Source organism: Archocentrus centrarchus, chromosome 24, assembly GCF_007364275.1.
Source record: "Archocentrus centrarchus isolate MPI-CPG fArcCen1 chromosome 24, fArcCen1, whole genome shotgun sequence".
NCBI lineage: Eukaryota > Metazoa > Chordata > Actinopteri > Cichliformes > Cichlidae > Archocentrus > Archocentrus centrarchus.
The window spans coordinates 17,863,684-17,889,669 of record NC_044369.1 but is presented as its reverse complement, the minus strand read 5'-3'; the positions used below and the strand labels follow the sequence as shown (position 1 = coordinate 17,889,669).

Here is a 25,986-nt window from a genome sequence, read left to right as displayed (position 1 = left end):
CTAGTAATCATTTAAAATGACATAAATCCTAATTAAAAAATACAGGAGTGTTTATGAAGTTGTAGAGGAGGGATTTTGTCAGGTTTTTTTACTTTGTTTATTTTTGTATTTTCAGAAATTCAGTTTTTCTTTTGTTGCCTCAGGGCAACATTGTGCAGTAAGGGGTACTTCTAGAGGGAGACTTATAGGCTTGGGCTTAGGGCACCTTAGGTAAGGTAAGCTAACCCAAACACTCAAAAAGGTGGTACCACTGCCTTTACTTTGATATACATGACTGCACTGAGAATGGGATGACAAAAAGTGACCACATGCACCTGTATGGATTCAAATCCCAAACTGCACAAAGTGTGTGCAATTCTGTGCAAAGTCTGTCCAAATCAAAACAGAAACGCAAGAGAGGGCAAACCAGAGATGGGATATCTCAAAAGTATAAGGAGAAGAGGAAATAGCAGGGGCCCATGGCCTCATTCCTAATCATGGTATCTATCCGCTTGGACAGTTCATCACAATGGCCAACAATATGTGAGAACAAATAGTAATGAATTAGACTTATATAGAACTTTTCAAGATAGTCAAAGATGCTTTACAATTTCATGCACTATTGATTCACACCTCAATCATACCGTGCTTCCAATTTGCCGTTGGTGCAAATTGGAAGCACGGCTGCCAATTTGAACCTACGGCCTCTCCAAACCACACCACACCACACAACCACATTGACACTTAGGCAATGTGGGTTAAGTGTCTTCACAGCATGTGCTTAGATGAGGACTCGAACCAGCAACCCTCTGGTTGTGAGGTGAGCACCTACCACTGCCACTCTCAGTGCACAAAGAAAGATGGAGAGTTCCTGGGTGCAAAGGAACACCAAAAGCAATGTGTATAAAATGTAATGTGCACCTCTGTTTTACAGCATACAAGAACTGTTTTGTGAAGTTTCACACACAAAATGACAGCAATGTCTCACAGCATGAGTGTCAACATGGCATGACAATGGGCCATACAGACCTGAGCCTATATGATGGCCCAAAGTGAATCAGTAAATGATGTCAAATAATTTTCAGCATGTACCATCACAATGTGTGCAGTAGAGGGTTAACATAAAGCAACACAGGAGAAAATCATTTAAAGTGATATCTTATAGGGGACCTGTTATCCTTCAGCTCCAGATCTTGATTCTTGGACAATACGTCACTTTCCATGATTCCCAGTTTAAAATAATCCTTATGTATCATGTACTGGGTACTGGAGCAGCTCCTTGGCTCATTCTTGCTTCAGCTCCCTTTTCCTTTCTTTTAACTTTTAATTCACAACTTTGTTGTGATTGGCTGTTCCTCACATGCAGAAGGTTTGAGCAGCAGGTGGGAGGGGCTTCTGTGCTCACAGTAAGAGCTGTGTGTCTTAGCTGACCATAATAATGATATCCACCCTTACTGACATCCTACAGAGCCAAGAGTAGAAAAGTCTTGAGAAAGTACTTGTACACGTATAGTGATCTTACTATTTGAAACATTGGCTATGTTTAACACGAGCATCCACTATTGTAACAGTATGTACGATATATATAATTGTGGTCAGAGGTTTACATGCACTCATCATGGGCATGAATGTCATGGTAATTCATTTTGTTTTTTAATGATTTCTTTGAAGTGTACTTTTTCCAGGGTGGAATGATTGTACAACATAAAACTTGAACGACTTTACAAAACAAGAATCAGGGACACAAGTTTGAATTCATTTTGGATTTTCACTAATCCACGCAGGATCAAAAGTATACATACAGGCTCAAATAAAATATATGCCCACTAATGTTTGGTTAAATGTCCCTTAGTAAGTTATACCTTGATCAGACTCTTTTGGTACCCATCAACAGCTACTTCCATCATTCTGGCTGGATTTTTGAGCACTCGTTTTGGCAGAATTGGCAGAGTTCATTTAAATTAATTGATTTCTCGGCACAGACCCAGGTTTTAAACATAGTCCACAAAGTTTCATAGGATTGGGTTCCGGGTTTTGGGAAGGCCATTCCAGCAACTTAATGTTAGCCTGTTTTAACCATTCTAAAACCAATTCTGATGTGTGTTTGGGATCATTGTCCTGCTGAAACATCCAGTTAGAAAAGATTATGTTTATTCGTCACATGCACAATTATACACAGTACAGTGCACAGTGAAATGTATTTTGTACCTGCAGCTGAAAATAAGTAGTAAAAAAATATATAAATAAGAAGAATAAAAATAAGTAATTCACTATACACTATACACACTATACATATAATATACTATAATATAATATAATATAATATTTACGTTATGCATAATAGTCCGGTTTAGGGCTCAGAGTTGAGCAGACGGATGGCTTGTGGATAAAAACTCTTCTTCAGCCTTTCAGTCTTAGTCCTCAGGCAGCAGTAACACCAGCCTGATGGGAGCAGGGAGAAGAGAGAGTGTCCAAGTTTCAACCATGTGGCTGTTGATTTAAGGTGAAGTTGAAGAAATCGGAGGTAGTCCTCCTTCTTCATTATTCCATCCACTGTGTGCAATGTAATAGTACCCCCCCAGAGCATGATGCTACCACCACCGTGCTTGACAGTTGGTGCAGTGTTCTTAGGTTTGAAAGCCTCACCTTTTCTCCTCCAAACATACCTCTTGTCATTGTGGCCAGATAGCTCAGTCTTTGTCTCATCTGACCATAAAACGTTTCTCCAGAAGACATTTGGCTTGTCCATGTGGACAGCTGCAGAGTTCAGTTGAGCTTGGAGGTGATGATCTTGGAGCAGAGGCTTCTTTCTTGGTCAGCACCCTCTCAGTCCATGGAGATGTAAAACAGTGATGCTGGTGTTCCAGCAGTTTCCAGTTTATTGCAGGCTTGATCTTTGGTGGTTCCTGGGCTGTTCCTGAACATCCTAACCAATTTCCTCTTATCAAAGGGTGACAGTTAATGTCTTCTTCCAGAATTTGGAAAAGTGGTGACACATTCAAATAACTTGTACTTTTGTACAATTATTTGATCAGAAGATCTTGGAATCTGCAGTTTTGTTTTTTTGCTTTTTTTGTTTTTTTATTGTTTATAATTCTCCTTTTTAGATCTTCATTGAGTTCCTTGGACTGTCCCATTGTTCTGAGTATTGGTCAATCCAATTAATGCTATAAAAGTAATCCTTTTTATGCTGGCCAAGAGAAACTACCAGCTGTAGTCAATCAGTAACAAGAAGTCACTAGGCCTTGTGCTTGTCAAAAGAATCTTTAGAACCACTTAAATTGTGCAAAATCTTCTGTGAAACAACAACTGAGAAATAATTCTCGCATTTCAGTGCAGAAAATCTATCTAATGTAATCTATAATATGTATTATAACATGCATCATGGATGTTTTTAGACAGTATGTTAGTGACAAATCACTAGATAGATTCAGAATGCTCAGAACCTCTTACAAATGAATTGATTATTTTCTCTCTAGAAAAACAAAAGGTTGCTTGTCAAGCTTCTTCCTACATCTAAGCTCTGCTTTAAAGTCGAAGTAAACATAAGTAAAATCAATGTGATTTGTTTCTTTCCTCCCCAAAAGGGAAGAAATGATGGGGAGAGAGAAAATGTTCGGCAGGTTAGCTGAAAGAGCATTCCCAGGTGTGACCACAGCATTCCCTCCACACATTTTAACAAACCACTGCATGTGTGTGTGTGTGTGTGTGTGTGTGTGTGTAGGTGTGTGTGTAGGTGTGTGTGTGTCTGTGTATGCATTTGAGGTTTGTAGCTTGTAGCCAAACTGGAGCTGAACTTCGGTCCTCCAGCCAATAACAACAATTTTAAACGTAAGCACACACATTGACACACAAACACAGTCTTTGTTAACACATTTGCACTTTGTGAGGTGACAAGTGAGGGCGAAAATGATTTTCATTTCAATATGCAGCTTTTGAAAAAGTCTCTTAATTATGGGTAACTTAAATGGCTGTGTCCCTGAAATAACTTTGTCAGTCTGCGCTGGTAGAAAGCAAATGTGTGTTTTGGGTTGCTTGAGTGAGTGTGTGGTGATGAGTGTGTGTGATGCCTTAAAGCTTTCCTGACAGTGTGTTGGGACATTAGCTCAGTTTCACTTTTTTCTTCTCTTAATCCTCATTTGTTTGGCTTCAGGACTGAATGAAAGAAATTTGGCTGATTGTGTGCTGAAAATGTGTCTGTGTCATGACAAAAAGAGCAGTTGCGAGCTAAAATATTGAGTATGTGCTTGTAGAGCTGCATGAGCTTGTGTGGTTAATTACTGTATGTGAACTGGGGTATTTGTGTGTGTGCGTGTGTGTAATGTGAGCTGCTTTGTGACACAGCAGTTGGCAGATAGAGAGGACTGAGTTACCCAAGCTCCCTTGGGGCATCCGCATTATGGAGTGCTGTCTGGGGCACTGCAGCGGTGTGTATAGGTGTGTGCATATTCATCTCCTGGTAAGGAAACATGGTGGTTCATGGATGGGGAAAGAAAGATGGCAGCTTGTGTTAGAGAAAGACAGAAAGAGTGAGTATGTGATGTGAAAGATACTAACCAAAAGTAAGAGCAAATAAAAGAAAAATGTACTGAAATGAAACCAGAGAAATCATAAGGTAGGAATAGTAAAATAATATTTCATATTATGTCTTTTCACAAATAACTGAATTTTTTTCTGGATGCTTAAATCCTTATTTTAAAGATTTGTTCTCACACAGAGCAGCAGCATAGTGCATCTTTCACCTTATCTGACTTCACAGCCTGTTAGGTTACTGTTTTGTAATCGTTCTTGTTGTGGTCATCCAGCATCTATGTTAGAAAAAAGGGGGTGAAACCCACTTTTAAACCCACTTGTACACTACCTGTCAAGCACCAAAAATGAATGACATCAAGCCAAGGTACAGCTGATGTCAATAGAGATGTTCTAAAAGTGTAAAAATGCAACTATACAGCTGCTGCTCAGGAGATAAAGCTGGTGGTTCACTAATTTAAAGGTTGGTGGTTTGATCCCTGCATACTGAAGTGTCCCACTGAATCTCGAGGCTGCCGCTAGAGCCCGACTGATAAAGGATTTTTAAGATCGATACTGATGCCAATATTGGACAATTTAAAAATCCAATGTATCGGTCGATATTCTTTTCTCTCAGCTGATATGATTGTGCAGTTTAATTTTAATAATCTTGCTTCGTTGTTGCAACAAGTTGTGAATTGCTTATTTACACTCGGTCCAGCTGTACTTGGATCAGCTGGGCTGTTTAGTTTGTGGCGTTCCGAACACACGTGTTGCCAACAGGGAAGCTGCAGAGTGCCCTCTGCAAACTATGACAAACAATATCACATGTATAATATGACTGAACAGTGATTTTCACATCTCTTATACAAGTTTTCAAATTTGTATTTATCCACCATTATTAATCCAAATTTGTTCATATTCACTATTGTCCCAATTTTGGACAATAGTGAATATGAACCGAAATATCAGCAGAACTCTAAACATATCCATCTGTTTGAGTGTGAAAAGAGATGTGTGAATGGGTAAGTGTGGCTTGGAATATGAAACACTTGGTATTACTTATGTAACAAAATGTGCCGCACACAACTGGCTAAAAATCAGTTAATACTGTTCTAACACATTATACTGAATGCATGGAATAATCATGTTTTGTTAGTGTCCTACGGGCTGTAAATGACAATAAAGTACATTTAATGGAAAGCTTATTGAGGGAAATTCTAGGCTAGCCTTGATAGACTGAAAACAGCAGCAGCTGCTGGACGGGGTCTAACAGATGGCACAGGTACATTGCTAAAACAAATACACACTTCACTTGCATGATGCAATACATCACATTGCACACTCTATGCACACCCTACCTACAGCGTAAGCTGTGAAGAATGAGATTTAATGGCAGTTTTACCTACCCATCATTTTACTTTCTCTCCACTCCCTCTTTTAGTCTTGTTGTCTCACCCTCTCTTCGGCAGCTCCATTCAGCCTGACCTTGTTATGTGAATGAGAGGAGTGGACCACCCTGGGGAGGAATAGGGGAGATCACATTACCCCCCAAAAATGTAGAGGGCCTACAAAAGAGCCATGAGACATCAGGGTGAGGGAAAGAGGGCAGCAGTGAGAGAGAGAGAATAGGAGAGCACATGAAAGAGTGCATTAGTGAGAGGGAGAGAGAGAGAGAGATTGATTCAGATGAAGAGATGAGGGGACAGATAAAGAGAGGTGGAGGTGAGATAAAAGAAAGGCAGAATGTGGTGAAACACTTCTTTTATTATAATAGTCAACGTTTGTATGTAGCAGTGCACGCACAGGACCCACACACGCCCGCTGAATTTGACAGGAAGTCTGTATTCAGTCTTTATACCTTTTTTGTTACTTTAAATGTTCAACATTCAGTTATATTTTCATGCAGCCTGGCCTTGTTTTTGCAGTTTGAGACCGTTATTTCTATCCCATTCCTGTAATCCCCCCCCAAAACAGCAACATGGCTACTGAAATAGGAGAAGTCAGACCAGTACAGAAGTTTTGATCTCAGAAGAGCCAAATATATTTGAACAAATCAATAACTAAATCTTTTTTTTTTTACCAATGTTGTCAGTTTTTCTAAACATTTGACTTTACAGATTGACTTTGAAATCAATCTCATCTCCTAAAAAGTATGTTTACAGGAATTTATAGGAAATTCACTGAGTAAATGTTTCTACATGAGCAATATTTTATTATTGTTTCCTCCACACTGATCAGTCTTAATTGAACCAAAGCATTTTATGATTGGGCACTTCCTGGACTGGAAATACTGTTAAAATAATCTTCCAAGCAAGTGAATGTGCTCCAAAATGCAGCTTTGAGGACACACGATTGTTATGCTTCAACACCAACTTGCCAAAATTAACGTGTGGCTTTTCCACTGCAATATAAGATAATTCCTGACATTTAAGAGTGCATATTTTGTTTTCCTGTCTATGTCAAATGTTCTGTTTGTAATCAAACAGAACAGCCTTTCATTTAAAATCCTGCAAACTACACTGATCACCATCTAGCGCGTGTATTCGAGTTAATGTATACCTGTGGATCCTGTTGATTGTTAGGGTGTTCTTCTGCATGACCCTGTAATCTACAGGCATGAATGTAGGCTAATTATGAAAGAGATAAAGTCATTCTCTAATTTAAAGTCATAGCTTTTCACATCACTCACAGATAATGAAGCCTTCACTGACGCTGCAGTTTCCAATAATTGTCCTTAGGGGGCGCTGTGAGTCAGGACTTAGGGAATTATTTGGCGAGTGTAACTCTTCCTTTCACTTTCATTGACATTTAATGATAATTATAACTTGGGTCACATCAGGGGCACACACACACAACACACACACACACACACACACACACACACACACACACACACACACACACACACACACACACACACAGGTTCACTAACCACAGGCACACACTGCCTGGTTAAAAACATTAAGACATTAGCAGTAACTTGATGCTGAGTGAGTATTGATCTAGTCTCAGGGGGCTTAGAGAGTGAGAGAACACCAGACAGCACTTTATCACAGCACTTGAATATCGCAACTCGATAAGCATTAAGCGTGTGTGTCTGTATATTACAGATAGGAAGAAGCAACACTTACAAAACAGTTTGTTATGCATTTATTACGGGAGGGGGTCAAATCTCTTAAAATCCAGCATCATTTTAGTCAAACAAACATTCAAATTTGGCACTAACTTTCTTTCATTACTAAATTTTACTAAAAATTTCCAATAAATTTTTACTTTCCTCCTTTGCTTCACTATTTCTTCCCAGTGTCCTCCTGTGAGGTCCTGAGTGGCATGTTCAATCTGCATCTACAACATTATACAGACCAGACTGAGGAGCAATCAGGCCTGTGTGTGTGTGTGTGTGTGTGTGTGGTGTGGTGTGTGTGTGTGTGTGGGTGTGTGTGTGTGTGTGTGTGTGTGTGTGTGGTGTGTGTGTGTGTCAGACCAGTAGGGATTTCGTGATTATGATTGCTGAGGACACGTACAGCTCAGATTCTTCTCAGTGATTGCCTCCAAACGAAAAATAATGCAAAAGAGAGAGAGAGAGAGAGAGAGAGAGACAGAGACAGAGAGAGAGAGAGAGAGACAGAGAGAGAGACAGAGAGGAGAGAGAGAGAGAGAGACAGAGAGAGAGACAGAGAGAGAGACAGAGAGAGAGACAGAGACAGAGAGATAGACAGAGCGAGAGAGAGACAGAGAGATAGAGAGAGAGAGAGAGAGAGACAGAGAGAGAGAGAGAGAGAGACAGAGAGATATAGAGAGAGAGAGACGAGACACGAGAGAGAGAGAGAGAGAGAGACAGAGAGATAGAGAGAGAGAGAGAGAGACAGAGAGAGAGAGAGAGAGAGAGAGAGAGAGAGAGAGAGAGAGAGAGGAGAAGAGGAGGAGGCAGAGAGAGGAAGGAGCAGAGAGAGAGGACGAGAGCAGAGGCGAAGAGAAGAGACAGAGGAGGAAGAGCAGGAGAGGAGGAGAGGGAGAGAGGAGAGAGGGACAGAGAGAGATAGAGAGGTAGACGAGATAGAGAGAGAGAGAGAGAGCAGAGACCAGAGAGGAGAGGAGAAGAGGAGCGAGAGAGATGAGAGAGAGAGAGAGAGGAAAGGAGCAAGAGAGAGAGGACAGAGAGAGAGATAGAGAGAGAGAGAGACGAGAGAGAGAGAGAGTAGAGAAGAGAGAGAGACAGAGAGAGAGACAGAGAGAATAGAGAGAGAGAGACAGAGAGAGAGAGAGACAGAGAGAGAGACAGAGAGAGAGAGAGAGGAGAGAGAGATGACAGCGTCTCATACTTGGAGTCTTGTTTCTTGAAGATATCCAGACCACAATAACAAGAGTAAAAAGTGACCAAAAGGGACCTGAAAACAAGGAGCAGATGGAAAAACAACCGCATAAAAGTGCACGTGTGTTTCCACGCTTGTGCTCATTTATCTGTACATTACATTATGTACACTGACTGCACTGGTTTGGCCAGTAATTGTAGTGTGAAAATACAGATTGTTGTGCTCATAGCCGATTTTCTTATTCCACCACTTCATGCTTGTTTCATCTGTCCATTTGTAACACACTGTGCAAACATTTGTATTCTCTTAATAAAAGATGTTGTCCGGTTTTGATGATTCTGTGAAAAAATGAGAAAAAGAGATATTTGGTGTGACCGCTGTTTGTCTTCTCACAACACTTATTCACTTATTTTTATGGTACTTAGGCACGTTTTTCCAAGCATCATGGAAAACACACCTCATATGTGTGGATTTAAACTTTCTATGTGTCTTAGTTCTCTTTGTGTAGGCTGACTCACTGAGCCAGGGACTACACAGGGCTCTATGGAGGTCATACCATCTGTTGCAGAATTCTTTGTTCTTCTTGTTACTCAAGCTATACTGCAGGGACAAAAGTGCTGGGCCACTTACACATAAGGAGAGACTGTTTGGCCATAGAAACCCATGCCATGAAGTTCCCAGTGCACAGTTTCTGTGCTGATGTTAATGCCAGAGGAGGTTTGGAGCTCTGCTAGCAGAGCGTTGCCAACTTTGACACACTACCTGCTCTGCATGGATGAGTTGCTGTGGTTCCTAAACACTCCCACTTTGCAATAACACCACTTACAGTTGATTGTGGAATGTCAAAGAGAGAAGAAATTTCATGAACTGACTTGTTGCAACAGTGGCATCCTATTACAGCGCTGCACTCGTACTTGGTGAGCACTTTAGAATGACCCATTCTTTCACATGTTTTTAAAGGCAGACTGCATGGCTGGGTGCTTGATGTTATACACCTGTGTCGGACTGGATGAAACACCTGAATTCAAAGATTAAGAGGTGGGGAGAAGTACTTTGCAATACTTTTATAATGCTTTTGTCTACATGGTGTATTCAGGACTGACCTGCATGTTTGGGGTCATTGTCATGTTGCAGACAGAATCTGAACTCAAAGCAGGTGGTTCAATGACAAAAGTCTAAGCTGCTAAAGGGTCTTAAAATATTTTTACAGTATTGCACATTTGCAACTCTTTCATCACCAACTCAATACACACACACTGAGACACCCTGTCATGTCCTCAGAAGTCAAGCCAGGTCTGACTGTGGCTGTGCTGCTCCAAACAGACAGACTTGCTAGATCTTATGTCTCCAACCTCGGGGCAGTTGGCACATCTCTCCCTTCCCTCTGCTCATCTCTTTTGTTTTCTAGACTTGATATCTGCTTACGGTTATGGCTCCTGTTCTGCGTCACGTCTTCATCTTAAGCATCCTTGCACCACTTTTGATCTCTTTGTCCTGCTTCATTAATTTTGTGCTTCTTTGCCTCTCACTTGTACAGAACGATTTATGAGCGGCACACTCACATAAAATACATGTTTGAATCCCATGTACACTGTATACACATTACTTTCATGTGACTCTTAGTTCATGAAAATAAATTGACTGGTGTTTCTCTTTAGTGTTTCGGGACAAAACTCATTTCTATGCACTTGCAAAAACAGCACAGAGTGCTTTGAAAATTCTCAGATCTGATTTGAAGAGAAACTGTCACTGAGAATAATGATGCATTTTGCTCAATGACTGTGTTTTCTGGTCAAATATCAAATGACTGATTATTTAATGGAGATTTTGAGAAAAATTAATTTGCATACACTTTTAGAAGAATGGTTAATGTAGGGAAAATATGAGTAAAACAACAACAAAAATTATAAAGACATTTTTATTCCAAAATGCAAAATTTGCCACAATTCCATTTGTAGTGAAGCTTGCACTTTTACAAATCAATTGTCACTTGGTAAATATGAATGATTTAAGGATGACTTAAACAAATACAACTTTTAAAACAACAAATTAACTGTAGGCAGTAAAACTGATCTCACGTCATTCTGAAAAATATGCATTTCCCAAATTAAATTCATGCAGCAGTAATCCCCTCACAACCACATTTAAGCAGGTATTGTCAGTCATTGTTCAGACTCAGCAGCGCTCATGTAAAACACGCAGAGGAATACAAACTGATTGAAGCCCATATGCTCTATTCTCCCGCTATTTCCTTTTCTCCCTCAGTGTGTTTTCTTCTCTCGATCCCTTTTCTCTTTTAATTTGGCCCCTCTGTTTGTTTTTCTTCATTCTTTCATTAGTTGAATAAACATAGCAGGCATTCCAGCTGTAATACCACTGAGATTCAGTATCAGTGTAGAGGATTGGATTCATATATGTGAGTGTGTTAGTGGTGAAAAGAGAGTGGGCTAGACATGTCAACCATGTGAGGGCATTGTGGAAATACTCCTAACACTATAACAATCACTGCAAATGTCACAAAGTTTGGTGACATCATAAACATTCATAACATCAGGAAATAAGCCAGCTTCTAAGTCTTATTCTGTTATTAAGACCTTCCGGTTCTGCAGAGTGTCTATTTTAGTTGTTTTATCGTCACTGACAATTCAGCTGGAAGAATTTTTGCCTTTTCATGAAAATATGGAAAGAGTTTTTCAGTAAATCTATATCTGATGGTGTATACAGGCATTTTCCGACCAAGGTCAAAAAATGACAGAATTCCTTGGTCATAATCTAGCTGGACTCTGACTTTTTGTGGAGGACAATTATCAGATGCCTGTTTGCTGTCACTCCCTGGGATAATCTCACGCAGAACGCCAGTGCAAACACACACGTAAATGCCCCATTTCTTTACCGTCATGTGATTCTTGGTTATTTTAGCGCGTACACCAACACTCCAGTATCCACTGAGCTCCACGTCCCAGCTGTGTTTTCCAGAGGTGAAGCCTTCGTGTCCAAAGACTGAGTCATAATCCCTCTCAGGGTTGTAAGGAAAGGACTGAGGCTTGGAAGATGGTGTTAAAGAAGTCAGGTGTTCAGATACTGTAAAGTTTCTGCAGCAAGTGTTGGGATCCAGAACTACAGGAGCTATGGAGAGGGAAACAGAATTAAAAAAGTAACACCCTTTAGGGATAAAGTTCAGCCTGTACACTCTGCTGCAGTCAAAAGGCCAAAATAAAGGGAGGCAGAAATAATACTTTTCTTACTATAGTGTATTATAGCCATCATTTTTTTCCAGACTGAGAACAGCAGGTTCCCAAGGTGTTTGGCCTCATCGATCAGGGCTCCTGATGGAGTGACTGGCTCTGACAGCTTGCACTGAGATCTGGAAGAATATCATGTTTTATTTTTAAGTATTTAGTTTTAATCTCTTTTATTTAAATTTTTATTTTATAAGTATCTTTTCAGTGGAATAGTCAGAAAGTCTATTTGTAGCTAAGGCAAGAAATACATATTTAAAGTGAACAAGGTATAAGTGTAGTCTAAGACAAAAATAAAATCTCACACTCAGATAAATCATTGACCAGCAGCTTTCTCCATAGAAAATCAGCTGTGCTACACTACATAAAAAAAATGTTGTTTATTATTTGGCCTAGACAACCAATCTGCTTTAAAAGCTGTTTGGTTTGCATTTTCTAGCAAGACAATGGCAAACAGCACTCTGCACATATTACAAGAATATGAAAATCAATATGCCAAAAGAGGCCCCGGACTGTTGAGCAGCTGAAATCCCATATTAAACAAGACTGAAAAAAAATTTACTTTACAATCTACAGCAGCTGGTCCACACACTTCAGCTTACAGAGTTTTATTCAAAGAAAGGGTGATGCAGCATATGTCCCAACTCTTTTGAAACATGCATCAAAAACAAAAGAAGCAGGTTTTTTTTCTTTTATCACGTTTTATCTTTTATCTGAGTTTTCAACATTTACTATGTTGTCTCAGTACTGTTTTCAAATATGGTTTATATATACTTATATATGGCATATATATATACATATATTTATACAATATATGGTTTATAAATACTAACAAATCACTCACCTCTGAATAGTGGATCTGATGTTCTATGAGAAAAAGAGAAATTTATAATAAATCAATACATCTGCTGTTAGAAGGTCATCATTAATTACTGACATTACTACAGATAATCAAACATTACCATCATAAATGGCATATCTCCAGCTTTCACCTCCCCCTCTATGGTTTTGATTTTGTCTCTGAGTGAGGAGATCTCAGCAGTCAGATTTACAATCCTCAGGTTCATTGTCTCACTCTTGAGTGTCGCCTCCTTCCTCACTGCATCTATCCTACCAGCCTCCTCTGCTCTCAGGAACTGGTAAAGCTTCTGAAACTCTGATCTGATGGCCTTCTCTGTATTCTGAGCCTGGAGCTGAGGAGAAACATAATTTTGATCTAAGACGAGACACAATGTTGCTTTTGTCTTCTATAACAATTATGTGAGTAACTTACCTTAATGTGGTTAGCCATTTCATCACATTTGAGTTTTTCTCTTTTAAATGACCCCAGTTTTCTTTTTAAGTGCATCAGCTCGATCTTGACTTTAGTCTACAAATAAAGTGCGTATTTATTACATATTATACAGGGAACCACTTGCAAAATATGTACCTATTATGGGCAAGTTTATTTTTAACTAGACTTTTATAAATGACCAAATCCAAAACAAGTATCCACATATTGCTTACTCTGTGTTCTTCTGCTGCTTCATTGATGGGGACACAGTTGTGTTTCTTGTGTTGTTTCGCATCTCTGCAGACCACACAGATGAGCTTCTGATCATTCTCACAGAAGAGTCGGAGCTTCTCACTGTGCAGGCTGCAGCGCTCCTTAGATTCTGATGCAGCCTGACTCCTCTCCTGTCTCAGGTTGTCAGACAGGTTTTTCAGCACCAGGTTACGCGGAGGCTGAGACATTGGAAATATTTCTTTACAGACCGGACACGCCTGAAGTTTGCTCTGTCTCCACCATTCCCGAATGCAGTGCTTACAGAAGCTGTGCCCGCACAACAACACAACGGGATCCTTAAATATATCACAGCAAACGGGACAGGTGTAGTACACTTCAGAGTCTGATACATTAGCAGCCATTCTGTTGTTTTATCCTGTGGTTGTCGCTTATGGTTTCTCTTAAACAGACTTACTTTCACTTTCAAAGAGTCACTTCTGTTTGCTCACGTTGCGTACTCACAGTTCAAGTAGCTTAAAAAACCCTCATGAATTGAGTTCTCGTGATAAATGTCATATACTGGGTTATCTTCCTGTTATTTGTTTGAAAATAAGTATGTAACGGGCAGCTGACGATGCTACCTAGCTAATCGTTCGATCCTGTTTCCTATGGGGGGAAAAAACATGAAGGAGTTTCATTTGACCCTGTGAGACAAGCAGCACAGTCATGGGCCGTTTCTCAATATGCGGACTCGTGAACTTGTGAAACGTCATCACTCTCAGCCCAAGTACTGTTCCGAATCAAAGTAGGCATAAAGAGGCAAGTTCACTCAAAATACCCGGATGTGTTCTTGCTCCGCCCCTTCTATCGAGTCTGCATCGGTTGTGAGTTGTGTGGACTTGGTGCGGCCAAGTGTGCTCTAGCCAAAAGAGGAGGAAAAATTATTTTTCTGGTTGGTTTCTGTTAAGGAAAAACAAAACAAAACTAGACTTACAAAATATTATATTAGTAAAAGGTCTCCCCCAGTTTCTAGAAGAAATCTCAAAGTAAAAACTATTTTAATGGGTTTTTTTTTTTACCCATTCATTGATGATGGCTTTCTTTCCCTACTCTTTCAGGTGCTTAATTCAGGGTGAACATACTCAGAGTTGACTAAACTTAACTCCGATCAGCTGTTCTGGAACAGGAAACTCTTTGTCAACTCAACTCTTGTCAGTTTCAGAGTTAATCAACTCAGAGTTTGATGAACAGGCTTCCTGGAACAGAGCCCTGGTATTCTCTGGCATTTCCCTTAGTGTAAAGTTGCTGTGTGTATGTATGTGTCTGGTCTCTGTTACTTTTTCTACTTCACACCCCTCTCTGATTTTTTTCTGATTCTGTTTGCCTGTGTTTCATCCCCCAGCTGTTTCCACTTTGTGTTTCAGTCTTTCCTTTATCCTTGTCACAACGTCTGTTGTCGTCCCTGTGTGTTCCCTGCCTGTATTTGAAATATTGTAGATCTAGTTTGCCTTTTTCTTGGACTTTGATTAAAAATCCAACAGTAAAATGCAACACTGTTATAAATAAGATTTGAGATTAATGCTGCAGAAAACTGTTAAACCAGGGATTTAGGATACAGAGAGGTAAAAATCTCTGACAGCTACATAACAGAGTTCTGAAACTTTAAACTGGATCTGTTTAGACATTAAACATTACCCACTTGTAGCCTAATAAAGGAGACATGAAAATATCTTTAGTTTGTCAAAGTTAAATTTTGTTGATTGAACAGGTATTCTTGGCATGTGCTCTAATAGCTGCAGTTCCAGCAGTATAAAGGAAACTTAGCATTTTAGAAGAAAGTATAACATTTACACATTTTGTGCATCACTAAATTAATACATTCAGTGATGCAGGAACAATGCGACATGCACACACTGTGCCTCATTCAGTGGTTTTAGTAACTTGCATTTAATTGCACTTAAAACTTGCTGTAGATAAATGAATCAGTGAAAACATGGTGCTTCCAGCCAATTTCAAACCTTAACTTTGAATGTAATCTTCTCCTTGCTGACCAAGTAATGTGTTCCAGCACAAGTTACCTTGATTTCTCTCACTCACATTTCTCTCATTTCAAAGTTTACACAAGCCTGTAACTTTAAGAAAGACTCTTAAGGGACAACAATTTGCAAGGTGACAATCACGTATGGTGGGTGTGATAAGCCAAATTACATCAGTCACTCTGAATTTTAAAAGGTATCACCATTTTCAAGAAAGCTCCTTTAAAACAAAACTCAAAAGTGTATCAACAGCACTATGTACTGTGGTCTATCCTGCTACCTCTGATGGAACCACTGCCTGAGCAGCTTTGCAGGTCAAGTGAAATTTGTCAGTCACACTCATTACTGGCAGTTCTCCTCTGTGAGTCTCACTTTTTCGTATTTGACTTGGTTATAATTTAGTGGCCAGGAAAAGAATAGACTCCAGGGATGTTCATTTTCAGGGATAGAGTAATCTGTAAGAACCACTGAAGAGATATTCTTACTCACAAGATCTCCTTTATTGATTAACAAAGAATCAAAATGGTAATGTCCACAATTTAAACTTTTAAATGCAGGATATACAGTTTAAACACAACACAGCATAAAAGACTGGAACTGACACACAAGACAGGAATGAATTCAGGGATAATTTCACATTCATGAATAGAAAAGAAGACCGCAGCGAAAGCTACTTTCTATGTCTAAAGACTCCATTTTTACCTTGAAGAAACGAGTATGTTAAGTTTAAACTTGATTACTTGGCACCTGACTGCTGAGCTTGCCCACTGGCATTATGAGCTTATCAATAACTAGCTTATTCAGCAGGTCAAGGTAATAAAAAAAATCGCAGACCAGCCAATTTTCAAAATGCGCGGTGTCTGGTGTATTTGAAGTGTAGTGAATTGTTTAATTTACATATTTTAACGTCTGGAAAAAACCTGTGAGAAAAAACTGGAAGTAATAATCGCAGATTTATTCAGTTCGCAGAAATTACATTTATGTTTGGTCTGGTTTGGTCATTATGATCAACACACACCTGCGTAGCTATGCTAAAAAAAAATAATAATAAATTTTAAATTAAGGATCTAGCAGATATTTCTCCTGGAAAATGGTACTGGAGTTGAAGTTAGTGTCATGTGTGCCCCAATAACCTTTTTTGATGAAGCTTATAGTTAAGGCTGGATCAGGTGACCCTGAACCATCCCTTAGTTATGCTGCACTAAGCTTCCCATTATGTACTGAGCGTTTTCTTCTTCACTCATCTCTTTTCACTCCCTGTGTGTTTATACACCACTATTTCATTTAATCATTAGTAATAATTGAATGATAACGCTCTCTCCCATGGTATCCTGTCTCTCTCGACTCTCACCCCCAACCAGTTTCGATGGATGTTTTTTTTCCCACTGATGCCAAGTGCTAGATCATAGGGGGTTGTGTGATTTGTGAGGTTATTTCTAATACTGTAGTATCTTTACCTTACATTATAAAGCACTTTGAGGTGACTGTTGTTGTGAATTGGTGCTATATAAATAAAATGGAGTTGAATTTGTAAGATCTCTCTTTTTTTTAATAGCCTGAGTCAAGAGTGACACATTTCCCTAAAGGAGCAGAAATATGCAGGGTAGAAATCCTGTTTGCACACCTATAATTTAAGATCACATTTCTCTGAACAGATAAAGCAGGCACAGCTGAAGTAGAAGCACACACACATATTTTTTTCATCTTTTTCTACAGTTGCCCCCACCATTCCTTTTTCTCAGGGTCATGCATTCGCATTAAAGCACACGCATAAGCTACATGCATCAGATTCTACACAGTGAAAATTTCTAGTGATTTGCCCTCTGACCGCTGCAGCAGCTATCAAAGGCTAACTGTTTTAACATGACAGCACACACCACCATGTGGCTGCTAATGTTCCTGCTTTCACCTCACTTTTCTTTAAAACGTGAAGTCTGTGTTTTCTGTTAATGTAGCCAACTTCAGACTCTGCATTCTTTGATTTGATTCGATGTGTGTTGGTGTCAGCTGTGTGTAAAAACCTCCCCCACCCATCCCTCCCAGGGTTAGCCACAGTAACAGACTGCTGGGTTATCTACGTCTCTCACACAACGCAGTGTGAGGTCAGTTACACAACTTTTCCCACTTACCTATAAGCTGGCTTAATTATTACAGCAGGGTGCTGCGGTGCTGTGGTGCGACTGTTTCTATGCTTAAATATTATGTCCATAACCATAAAACATTCAATCCACATAAAGCCTAGTGTTCTGGAACTGGCCACAGTAGCATCCCAAGGGTGGTGCAGTAAAACCGTCCAGAGCCACAATTAGATGGAGAGAGTTGGAAGAAATACTGGATGGAGGCCGGGACTGAACGAGAGCACAGCTGATGGTAAACTAATTTTGTTGGCCTGATACCCCTACCCAATACACACACACACACACACACACACACACACACACACACACACACACACACACACACACACACACACACACACACACACACACACACACACACACACACCACATGCTTCTAAGTGAAACACACATACTATACTGTGCTTTCACACATGAGAGTAGTCTCTTAAGCCTCTGAAAGTAGGACAAAATCACACACTTTCTTGCTCTTTCCATCTTTTTTCTCCGCTGCTCTAACACACACTTGATCTCCATCTCAGCGAGTAAAGCATATGCTCCATCATCTGCCTTCAGGGACAAAAGACTAAGTACTGGAAAGGAATTCAGTGAGACCCTGAGTGTTGGAGAAAAGTGCTGTATAATATTTGAAATGTGTTCTTTGGAGAACATTTTTGATACACTATATATAAAAAAAAAATCTCATAGCATTTATTAAATCTCTAAATCTCACCTCTGTTATCAAAATTATATAATAAAAAATTATTCCTTGAGGGCTGAAAAGAAGCTTTGGATTAACTCTAAAACAAATATATAAATATGTAAATCAGTTCTTGCTTCAACTCTCAGCCGCCTGTACAAGACTCACTCACTCACAAGTCCTCTTGTGACACAGCGCCGGTCTACGCCGATGAAATTTGTGTTTTGTGAAGCGGGAGAGGAAAACCCAGTGCTTAATTAGTAAATTAGGCAGTCTGAGATCCAGCTACTGTAGGTTACTGTGCTTGTGGGTCAAAGGCAACAGAAGGTTTCATCTCCATCCCTGCCTGTCTGAACATGCGTGTCACACACTACATGTCTTTCAAGTGTCACTGCTCTTCCTGGGTATGTCTTCTTCTCTCTCTTTCAATTCAGTTCAATTACATTTTTTTTTATATTGCACCAAATCCCAACAACAGTCACCTCAAGGTGCTTTATAGTGTAAAGTAAAGACCCTACAATAATAGAGCAAAAACCCCAATAATCAGATGTCCCTCTATGAGCAAGCACTTGGCAACAGTGGGAAGGAAAAACTCCCTTTTAACAGGAAGAAACCTCCAGCAGAACCATGAGGGGAGGGAGACAGGACAAAAGACTTGACTCTTATTAAGAAGGTGAATTTTCCAGCCATAGATGTTGTACATTATATTTTTTCAGATGAATTTATCAGATAAATATTTCACAATAAAAGCCTTCTTAACAAACAATCCATAGTATTAAAATATAACCAGTAATACATGCCAGAAAGAAAAGAAGAGTCTTTATCTTCAGCATCTGAGTTTAAATCATATACTATAGAGTCTATGATGTATATAAAGGCTAGCAAGTAAGATGAAATACAATATTCATTGCAAATGAATGAGAAAACAGCAGCATTGTGCTTAGTTTTGCTAAACCTTTTTTTATGAAGAGAAGGTTACAGCAACCAAGTGTCACTAACTAGAGCAGGGATCCTCAAATCCAGGCCTCGAGGGCCAGTGTCCTGCAGCTTTTAGATGTGTCCCTGATCCAACACACCTGAATCAAATGGCTGAATTACCTCCTCAGTATGCAGTCAAGTTCTCCAGAGTCCTGCTAATGACTTCTATATTTGACTCAGGTGTGTTGAAGCAGAGACACATCTAAAAGGTGCAGGACACCGGACCTCGAGGCCTGGATTTGAGGATCCCCGAACTAGAGTAATGTTATCTTCACTACACCTGTCCTCCTCCTCCTCCTCCTCTCTGCTCCATATGTGTCTGTGTCACTGTGACACACATTATGGGGCAGTGGATGGACAGAGGACAGGCAGGTACACATGCGTAGTCTAAAACTGAGAGCTGAAGAGAGCAGGAAAAAAAATGCCCCCAATTCAGCCTCAGTCTGCAGTGTGGTTTCTCAGTGTTGCTATGTATGAAACTCTGGCTGTCTGAATGCAAATTATTGTTCACAATTATAAACAGAGTTTAAAAAAATGCAATGTTGCATCTCTTTATCCTCTAAATCAGAAAAGAAATGAATCCCAGGGAATACACCAGTGACGTGCAGTCAGGGGAGGCAGGTGAGGCACGGCCTCACCTGTCATCGTGGAAATATAAAATTAAAAAATAAATTAAATGGTTATATTCATTCAGTGATTTGTATTTTAAAGTTCTTCTCCATTTAACTACACCATTTTTAGATTAGTTTTTTCAAAATCGCTGAATTTTCGCATTTGCCGGTCAAATACTAAGAGACGAACGGTGAGGCACCAGCCCGGCGAGCCGCACCACGGATTGCGCAATCCGTGGTGCGGCTCAGTATAGTCATTGCCAATGACTACTAACTGTGCTGGCATGCTATGCAGTGAGACCGGATTACTTTCCCTTTGCATGTGGCTATTAAAATGTTCTAACACTTTTACTATATGAACTAAATTTCTATATTTTAGCTGGTGTATATAATGCACAGTTTTTTTTTTTTTTGTTTTTTTCATTAACAACTGTATGTGTGTGTAATGCATTCTTGTGTTGAGCGATCATGAAACTGCTGCGAAGAGACACTAGGTGAGGCACGCAGTTCTCGTGCCTCATGGTAGGGGGCGCTGGTGATCCCAGGGACTCTACGACTCCTCGGCGGCAAGCTACCATAAACAGTTAGCAAGGCCAGTTAGTTTTTCCTGTTGCTTGGCCTTATGTTCAACATGGAAGATTACATAACTCAACTGAAAGAATTTTCTAAACTGGACTTTCAATCGAAGCAGAAGATAATAATTAAAGGAAGACCAACACCGGAGCTAAAAGGTTTGCTTCAGACTATGTTAATGTTAAACAAAACAACTGTTGCCAATCAAATGGTGAATAAGCTATATGTTTGTAAATCTGATGTGATGACGTCAGTGCCTCACCAGTCACGACCCTCACCGCACGTCACTGGAATACACATATATTAAACACTTGCAGAAAAGGTCTAATAATTTGTATTTTTTTAGCTTTCTTTTACTTTTTTAAGTGTGTCTCTTTTTGTCACTGGACTCTAATAAAGACTGAGCAAAAAGTTGCAAGTGTAACCAGAGCAGCAGCCTTGCAGCAGGACATTACATGAATTTACGATGTGTGAAATGTTTCCTTTGTTCCCCTCTGTGGCAGCTTGCTCCGAGCAATTAGAGAAGGCAGCGACCTGAAGTGAGCTCGTTACCCCACCGCCTATCACAGCATCATCAGCCAACATCATTTTTGTGCAGCATAATATGATTAATTGACACAGTAAGTCTTTTCAGCTCTTGCAGCAACATGAGGTTAATAATAACATGAATGTAGCGTTTGCCTTCTTCACCTCCAGCTTAATTATCAGTTAAAAGTGTAATTTATTATCATGTTTTCTCAGCATTGTGATAAATTATTAAACCAGGCCGTGGCGCCTTGCCAAAGTCTAACTTGCCCCACACTTTTTTCTGGGTGCTCGACCCCTGAAATAAATCCCATTTGCCGTTCCATTTTGCGAACCAATTTGAGATGTAGGGTGGGGGCAGGAAAGAGAGAGGTATTGGTTAGCTGTAGTAATAACCATAAATCACCTCTGAAATGCTGCCATGTCACATGCCACACTGCACCACTAATGACCAGACCCATCTTTCACCGGGTATTTTTATCTGTGTGCCCTGACACTCGACTTCTGGAATCGTCCTCTCGTTTTACGTCGTCAGCACCTCGGCCGGGCCTGAGCACAAGTTCCTCACATATCTATAAATACCAGCCAGCTAAATGGCATTTTCTCTCGCCCACCCCCTGCTTGGCAAGAACCAGGAGCTCTGTGACTTGGCACACAGACTCACAGTCTTACGCCACAAAACATCTTGGGGCTTAGCCCCCTCTACCCCACCCCAAGCGTCACCCTCCAGAGAACAGCTGGCCAAAAAAATAGATCCATCTGCCACTGCCTTCAAATTCCAAAGTGGTTTCAGTTTAATTGAAAAAGCAGCAATTAGTTTCCACAAAACTCTGTGAAACACAGCAAACATTAGCACACTGGCTCTGCTTTAGACGGCTTCTTGGATCCGCTTGTTAGACTGCTGATGTAGCTGAAGCATTAACATACTGTACGTCATACGCAGAGGCACTCACACACACCAAGAGAAACGCACAAACACCTGTACATGCTTCCTTTGTGCAGAATGTTCTGCCAAGTTTTTTAAGCTTGCTGACATGCGGCACTAGAGACTGCAGTTCAGCAACAGCTTCTTGCTATTTTGGGATGTGTCACAGCACGAGGTTTTAATTCATTCTGCCAGAATGTGTCAATCACTTAGCAGCAGGGCCCAGGCCTGAATCTGCTGCTGGACCGAGAAGCAGGAAGGCACAACAGGATGGGCCTTATACTTAATAAAGATACATTTTAAACTAGGAGGCAAATGAGAAAATGATATTGATCTTTCCAAGTGTACTTACATTAAAAGAGTGTGGGCACTGTGCTTCAAGATGGATTTTATATTATAGCAGTTTACTTCTCAGATAAGACTCCAAGTCCATTTTGTCAGTCTATTTTCTAATTGCTGTCCAGTTGAGAGTGAATATAAAGGCAATTTGCTCTTTCTTCTACCATCAGGGTACTGTTTGCCATGCAAGGTCTGCACACAAGCCATGCCAAGGGTTTGAATTTGACCCGACCAATGCGGTGCCAAAACACACATATCAGTCATCATGCGATGTCATTCCAGCTACAAATGGCGTCAAATGACTTTGCGGTAGTTATCCTGTCCAATTCCATGTGATAAATGACAAAAAAAGTTCAGTTGTGCAGCAGTGTCACTTTGCAGGATTGCAGACCTCATTTCTCTGCTGTGTCTGAGTGAGATTTGCATCTTTCAGTGACTCTCAGGACCCAAAGGCATCTGTGTCATTTGGTGATCACTGTAAAAATAAACATCATGAAAGATGCTACAAACTTTATTGTGAGATACTTTCTGATGGTGATTATGTGCTGATTTTAAGAAATGTATTTTTATTATCTGGAAAAATAACAAAAGGCATTTATTTCCATTAGAAGGTACAGTTTCAGTGAACGGCTACTCCCACTTTCTTACTTTTCCTTTAGGGTGGCAGTGACTGTGTGGGATTGCCAGTTAAATTGCCAGCCAATCCAACAAGAAACATCTTTTTGTTTTTCAGTGTTTGTTTAAAACATGTGAGGCCATGGAAACTTTGGCTCTGTTCATCTTACATAATATTACCAAGAAGACTTTGCACATAAACAAATAAAGTGTTTGTGTGCATGGAAGGGACAGTAAAAGAAAGTGGTGCAAAGCATTTTACCTTTATTGTATCTGCATGTGTGTGTGTGCGTGTGTGTGTGCGCGTGTGTGTGTGTGTGTGTGTGTGTGTGTGTGTGTGTGTGTGTGTGATCTCTAAACCAACAATCAGGAATCAGTCAGAGTGGTTGCTGACATCACGATCTTAAATAAATGTCAGCATGGTAAAAGAGCACTGATCCAAGGCCAGCGGGGTCCAACAGTCGGAGAATCCATAAGCCATAACAAACAATATTTCAAATAAACAGAACCCACGGCCAAGTCTGTCATCTTTCTGGGGCGTCTCCAAACAGTTCTGTCTGACTTCACTCTCATGCTGCTTTATGTTTGTTTTTTTTTTGTTGTATCTCCAGCATGTTTTCTGGCATACTTGTCCTCCGATCCCCTAACTGTAACTATATACAGATTAAGCACCACATTTTCCCTCTGCCTGTTTGCATAAGTTTGCATTTTGCCTATTTCTTTGTTTACAAATGTACTGTGTATTTTTAAAAAGCCCACGCCCCCCCCTTTTTGCACTATATACATATATATATATATATATATATATATATATATATATATATATATATATATATATATATATATATATATATATATATATATAAATATAAAGGATGCAGACACGCATTTAAATACTTGTCTGCATCCTTTTACAGTATAGCACTTATACAAGTTTTGGATTTGTTCAAACAAAAATAAATAAATAAAACAATATCAAAGGAAAATTCTGTTGGCTTCTTATCTTGCCTTGAAATATGTTCAAATTCAAAATATATTCAAATATATATTTGAATATGGTGTAAAATAAACACCTAACCTTACTGTCCTCTATGATTATGGGGTTATGACGGCTGCTGGAGCTGAATTCTGATGTAATTCTATAACAGGCACAGAGCTGAACTGGACTAATGGGAAACCAGATAGATAGATAGATAGATAGATAGATAGATAGATAGATAGATAGATAGATAGATAGATAGATAGATAGATAGATAGATAGATAGATAGATAGATAGATGTTTTTGCTCCAGTGAGATATATAAAACTGTGAGCACAACATTTGGGCCAAACTATTAATAAGAAATCATTTTGGTATCCCCTCCCTCCCACTCTGAACCCCATTACTTCTTTGGACACTTGCCCAGTAGTATCCGCATGGCAGCTGGACGCATGCGCAGGCACGGTCTTCAATAATGTCTCTTCCCTCTGAACAGCCTGGTGCTCAAACTTGGACGCGGACTGAAAATAATGTTGTTTCCCGCGAGGGGTGAGCGCTCCGGTCACCGAAAGCCAGCCTCGGGACTCGTGTTAGAGTTTGTAAATTTGTTTTAAGGACTCTGAATAACTCACCGGGCTTGTTTTTGGACTCTTGCTGGTAATGGCCAGCAGCGGCAGAGTGTTTTGATCTGGTCAGTGACAGCCTGCAGACGGCAGGGAGAGCTGTGCGGCGATCACGCTGTGTTTGATTATGAGCGCTCGCATGAAGTGAAGAGACTCTGGAAGCTGATTTCTCGCTGGGACGGCAACAGTTTTAACACAGGTATTTTTGTTTGTTTGTTTTATTTTTTTAGACAGCTGTGTTTTCATTATGAGAGACACTTACATGACAGTTCAAGTGGCGGAACCGAGAAAACTGTTTTGGTTTTGTTGAGTATGATTAAATCCGAGTCCTTCTAAAGAATATTTATCAATTAGATCGTAATTAATTATCCTCCGTCAACGAGTAATAAACAGTTCTGGTTTCACATTTAATAATATTATTATTAATATAAATATTTATTTTTGTTTGATTGTTGTAGGGCCACTGCGAGCCCGTTAATACGAGTGATGTGTGAGTCTGTGTTCATCTTTCACACGAATCTATTTCGGATGGAGCTCAGACTTCATCCCAGCCCCGGAACCTCGGCACGCCGATGGAGTTTTGTGTGTCCACCTGTATAATTTCAGGTTACGATTTAGAGATTGCTGCAAACACAATAAATGAAGAGAAAATTAAGTCAGATCCTTCCCTGTGAATCTGGACACCTCCAGATGCGCATAAAGGGTTTCTTATGAAAATAAATGAATAAATAAATGAGTGGATAAAATTACAGTGATTATTTATTTGAGGTCATTCGTCATACACCGATCTTTGACTACACGTCAGTGTGGTCTGTATCCCCCCACCCCACCCCCAGCGTTAGTGGACACATGAAGGAGTTCAGTCCCCTTGGTGTCCCCTCAGTGCTCAGTCTCCATCCCTCCGCGTGTCCACGGCATTTCTCCCCAACCTCTCATCCCACGTGGAGTTTGTGTTTATATTTGATATGTAGGAAATGGGAAACTTATACCACGGCCGGGCTGTGAGGGCTTCCATGGCCCCCGGCTATTGGCCTGCCTCTAACAACATGACAAGTTACACGCCGACTCAAAATCTGATAGGGGCCTACTGCGCCGTAATCCATACAGATTAGATTTCACATTAAGGGCTCAAACTTAACCAACGCGCATTAATGCGCAAGATTTGGTGTGTGGAGAATTTCTGGAAAATTATGAAGTCCTGCACTCGAGGGGCTGAAGATGTAAATAATTGCTCTGGCCCTCTTCATTTCGTTCTAAACAGCAGCTCGGTCATTTATAATAAGGGTGATATTCTCACCTGAAATTTGAAAGCGTTGGGGTTAAATAATTTAATGCAGCTAAAGGGATTTTTAGTGGGTGTTGATGCTAGCGAGTATATATATATATTTTTTAAAAATTGTCTATATCTATAATATCTATATATTTTGTAAGTACAA

At 40.0% G+C, this 25,986-nt stretch overlaps 2 protein-coding genes across 4 annotated transcripts in view; one reads left to right on the top strand and one right to left on the bottom strand.

Annotated features, from left to right (window-relative positions):
• Nucleotides 1-10,799: 10,799 nt before the first annotated feature.
• LOC115774462 (zinc-binding protein A33-like) lies at nt 10,800-14,264 on the bottom strand. Of its 2 annotated transcripts, XM_030721765.1 has the most exons (7): nt 14,005-14,264; nt 13,550-13,885; nt 13,317-13,412; nt 13,006-13,236; nt 12,888-12,910; nt 12,050-12,168; nt 10,800-11,930 (listed from the first exon to the last, which is right to left on the bottom strand). In XM_030721765.1, exons 2-7 carry the CDS (start codon nt 13,775-13,777, stop codon nt 11,419-11,421), a joined length of 1,209 nt encoding a protein of 402 aa, XP_030577625.1. In that variant the 5' UTR covers nt 13,778-13,885; nt 14,005-14,264; the 3' UTR covers nt 10,800-11,418. The 2 variants fall into 2 exon arrangements, with proteins under 2 accessions (XP_030577625.1, XP_030577624.1); XM_030721764.1 differs by having other exon boundaries at nt 13,550-14,264.
• Nucleotides 14,265-24,424: 10,160 nt separating this feature from the next.
• Nucleotides 24,425-25,986, top strand: part of LOC115774456 (eyes absent homolog 4-like) — a 49,841-nt gene continuing 48,279 nt past the window's right edge. For both annotated transcript variants that reach the window (XM_030721754.1, XM_030721755.1), the window contains exon 1: nt 24,425-24,749. The gene's annotated coding sequence lies outside the window, so the exon portion shown is untranslated. The remainder of the gene's footprint in view (nt 24,750-25,986) is intronic.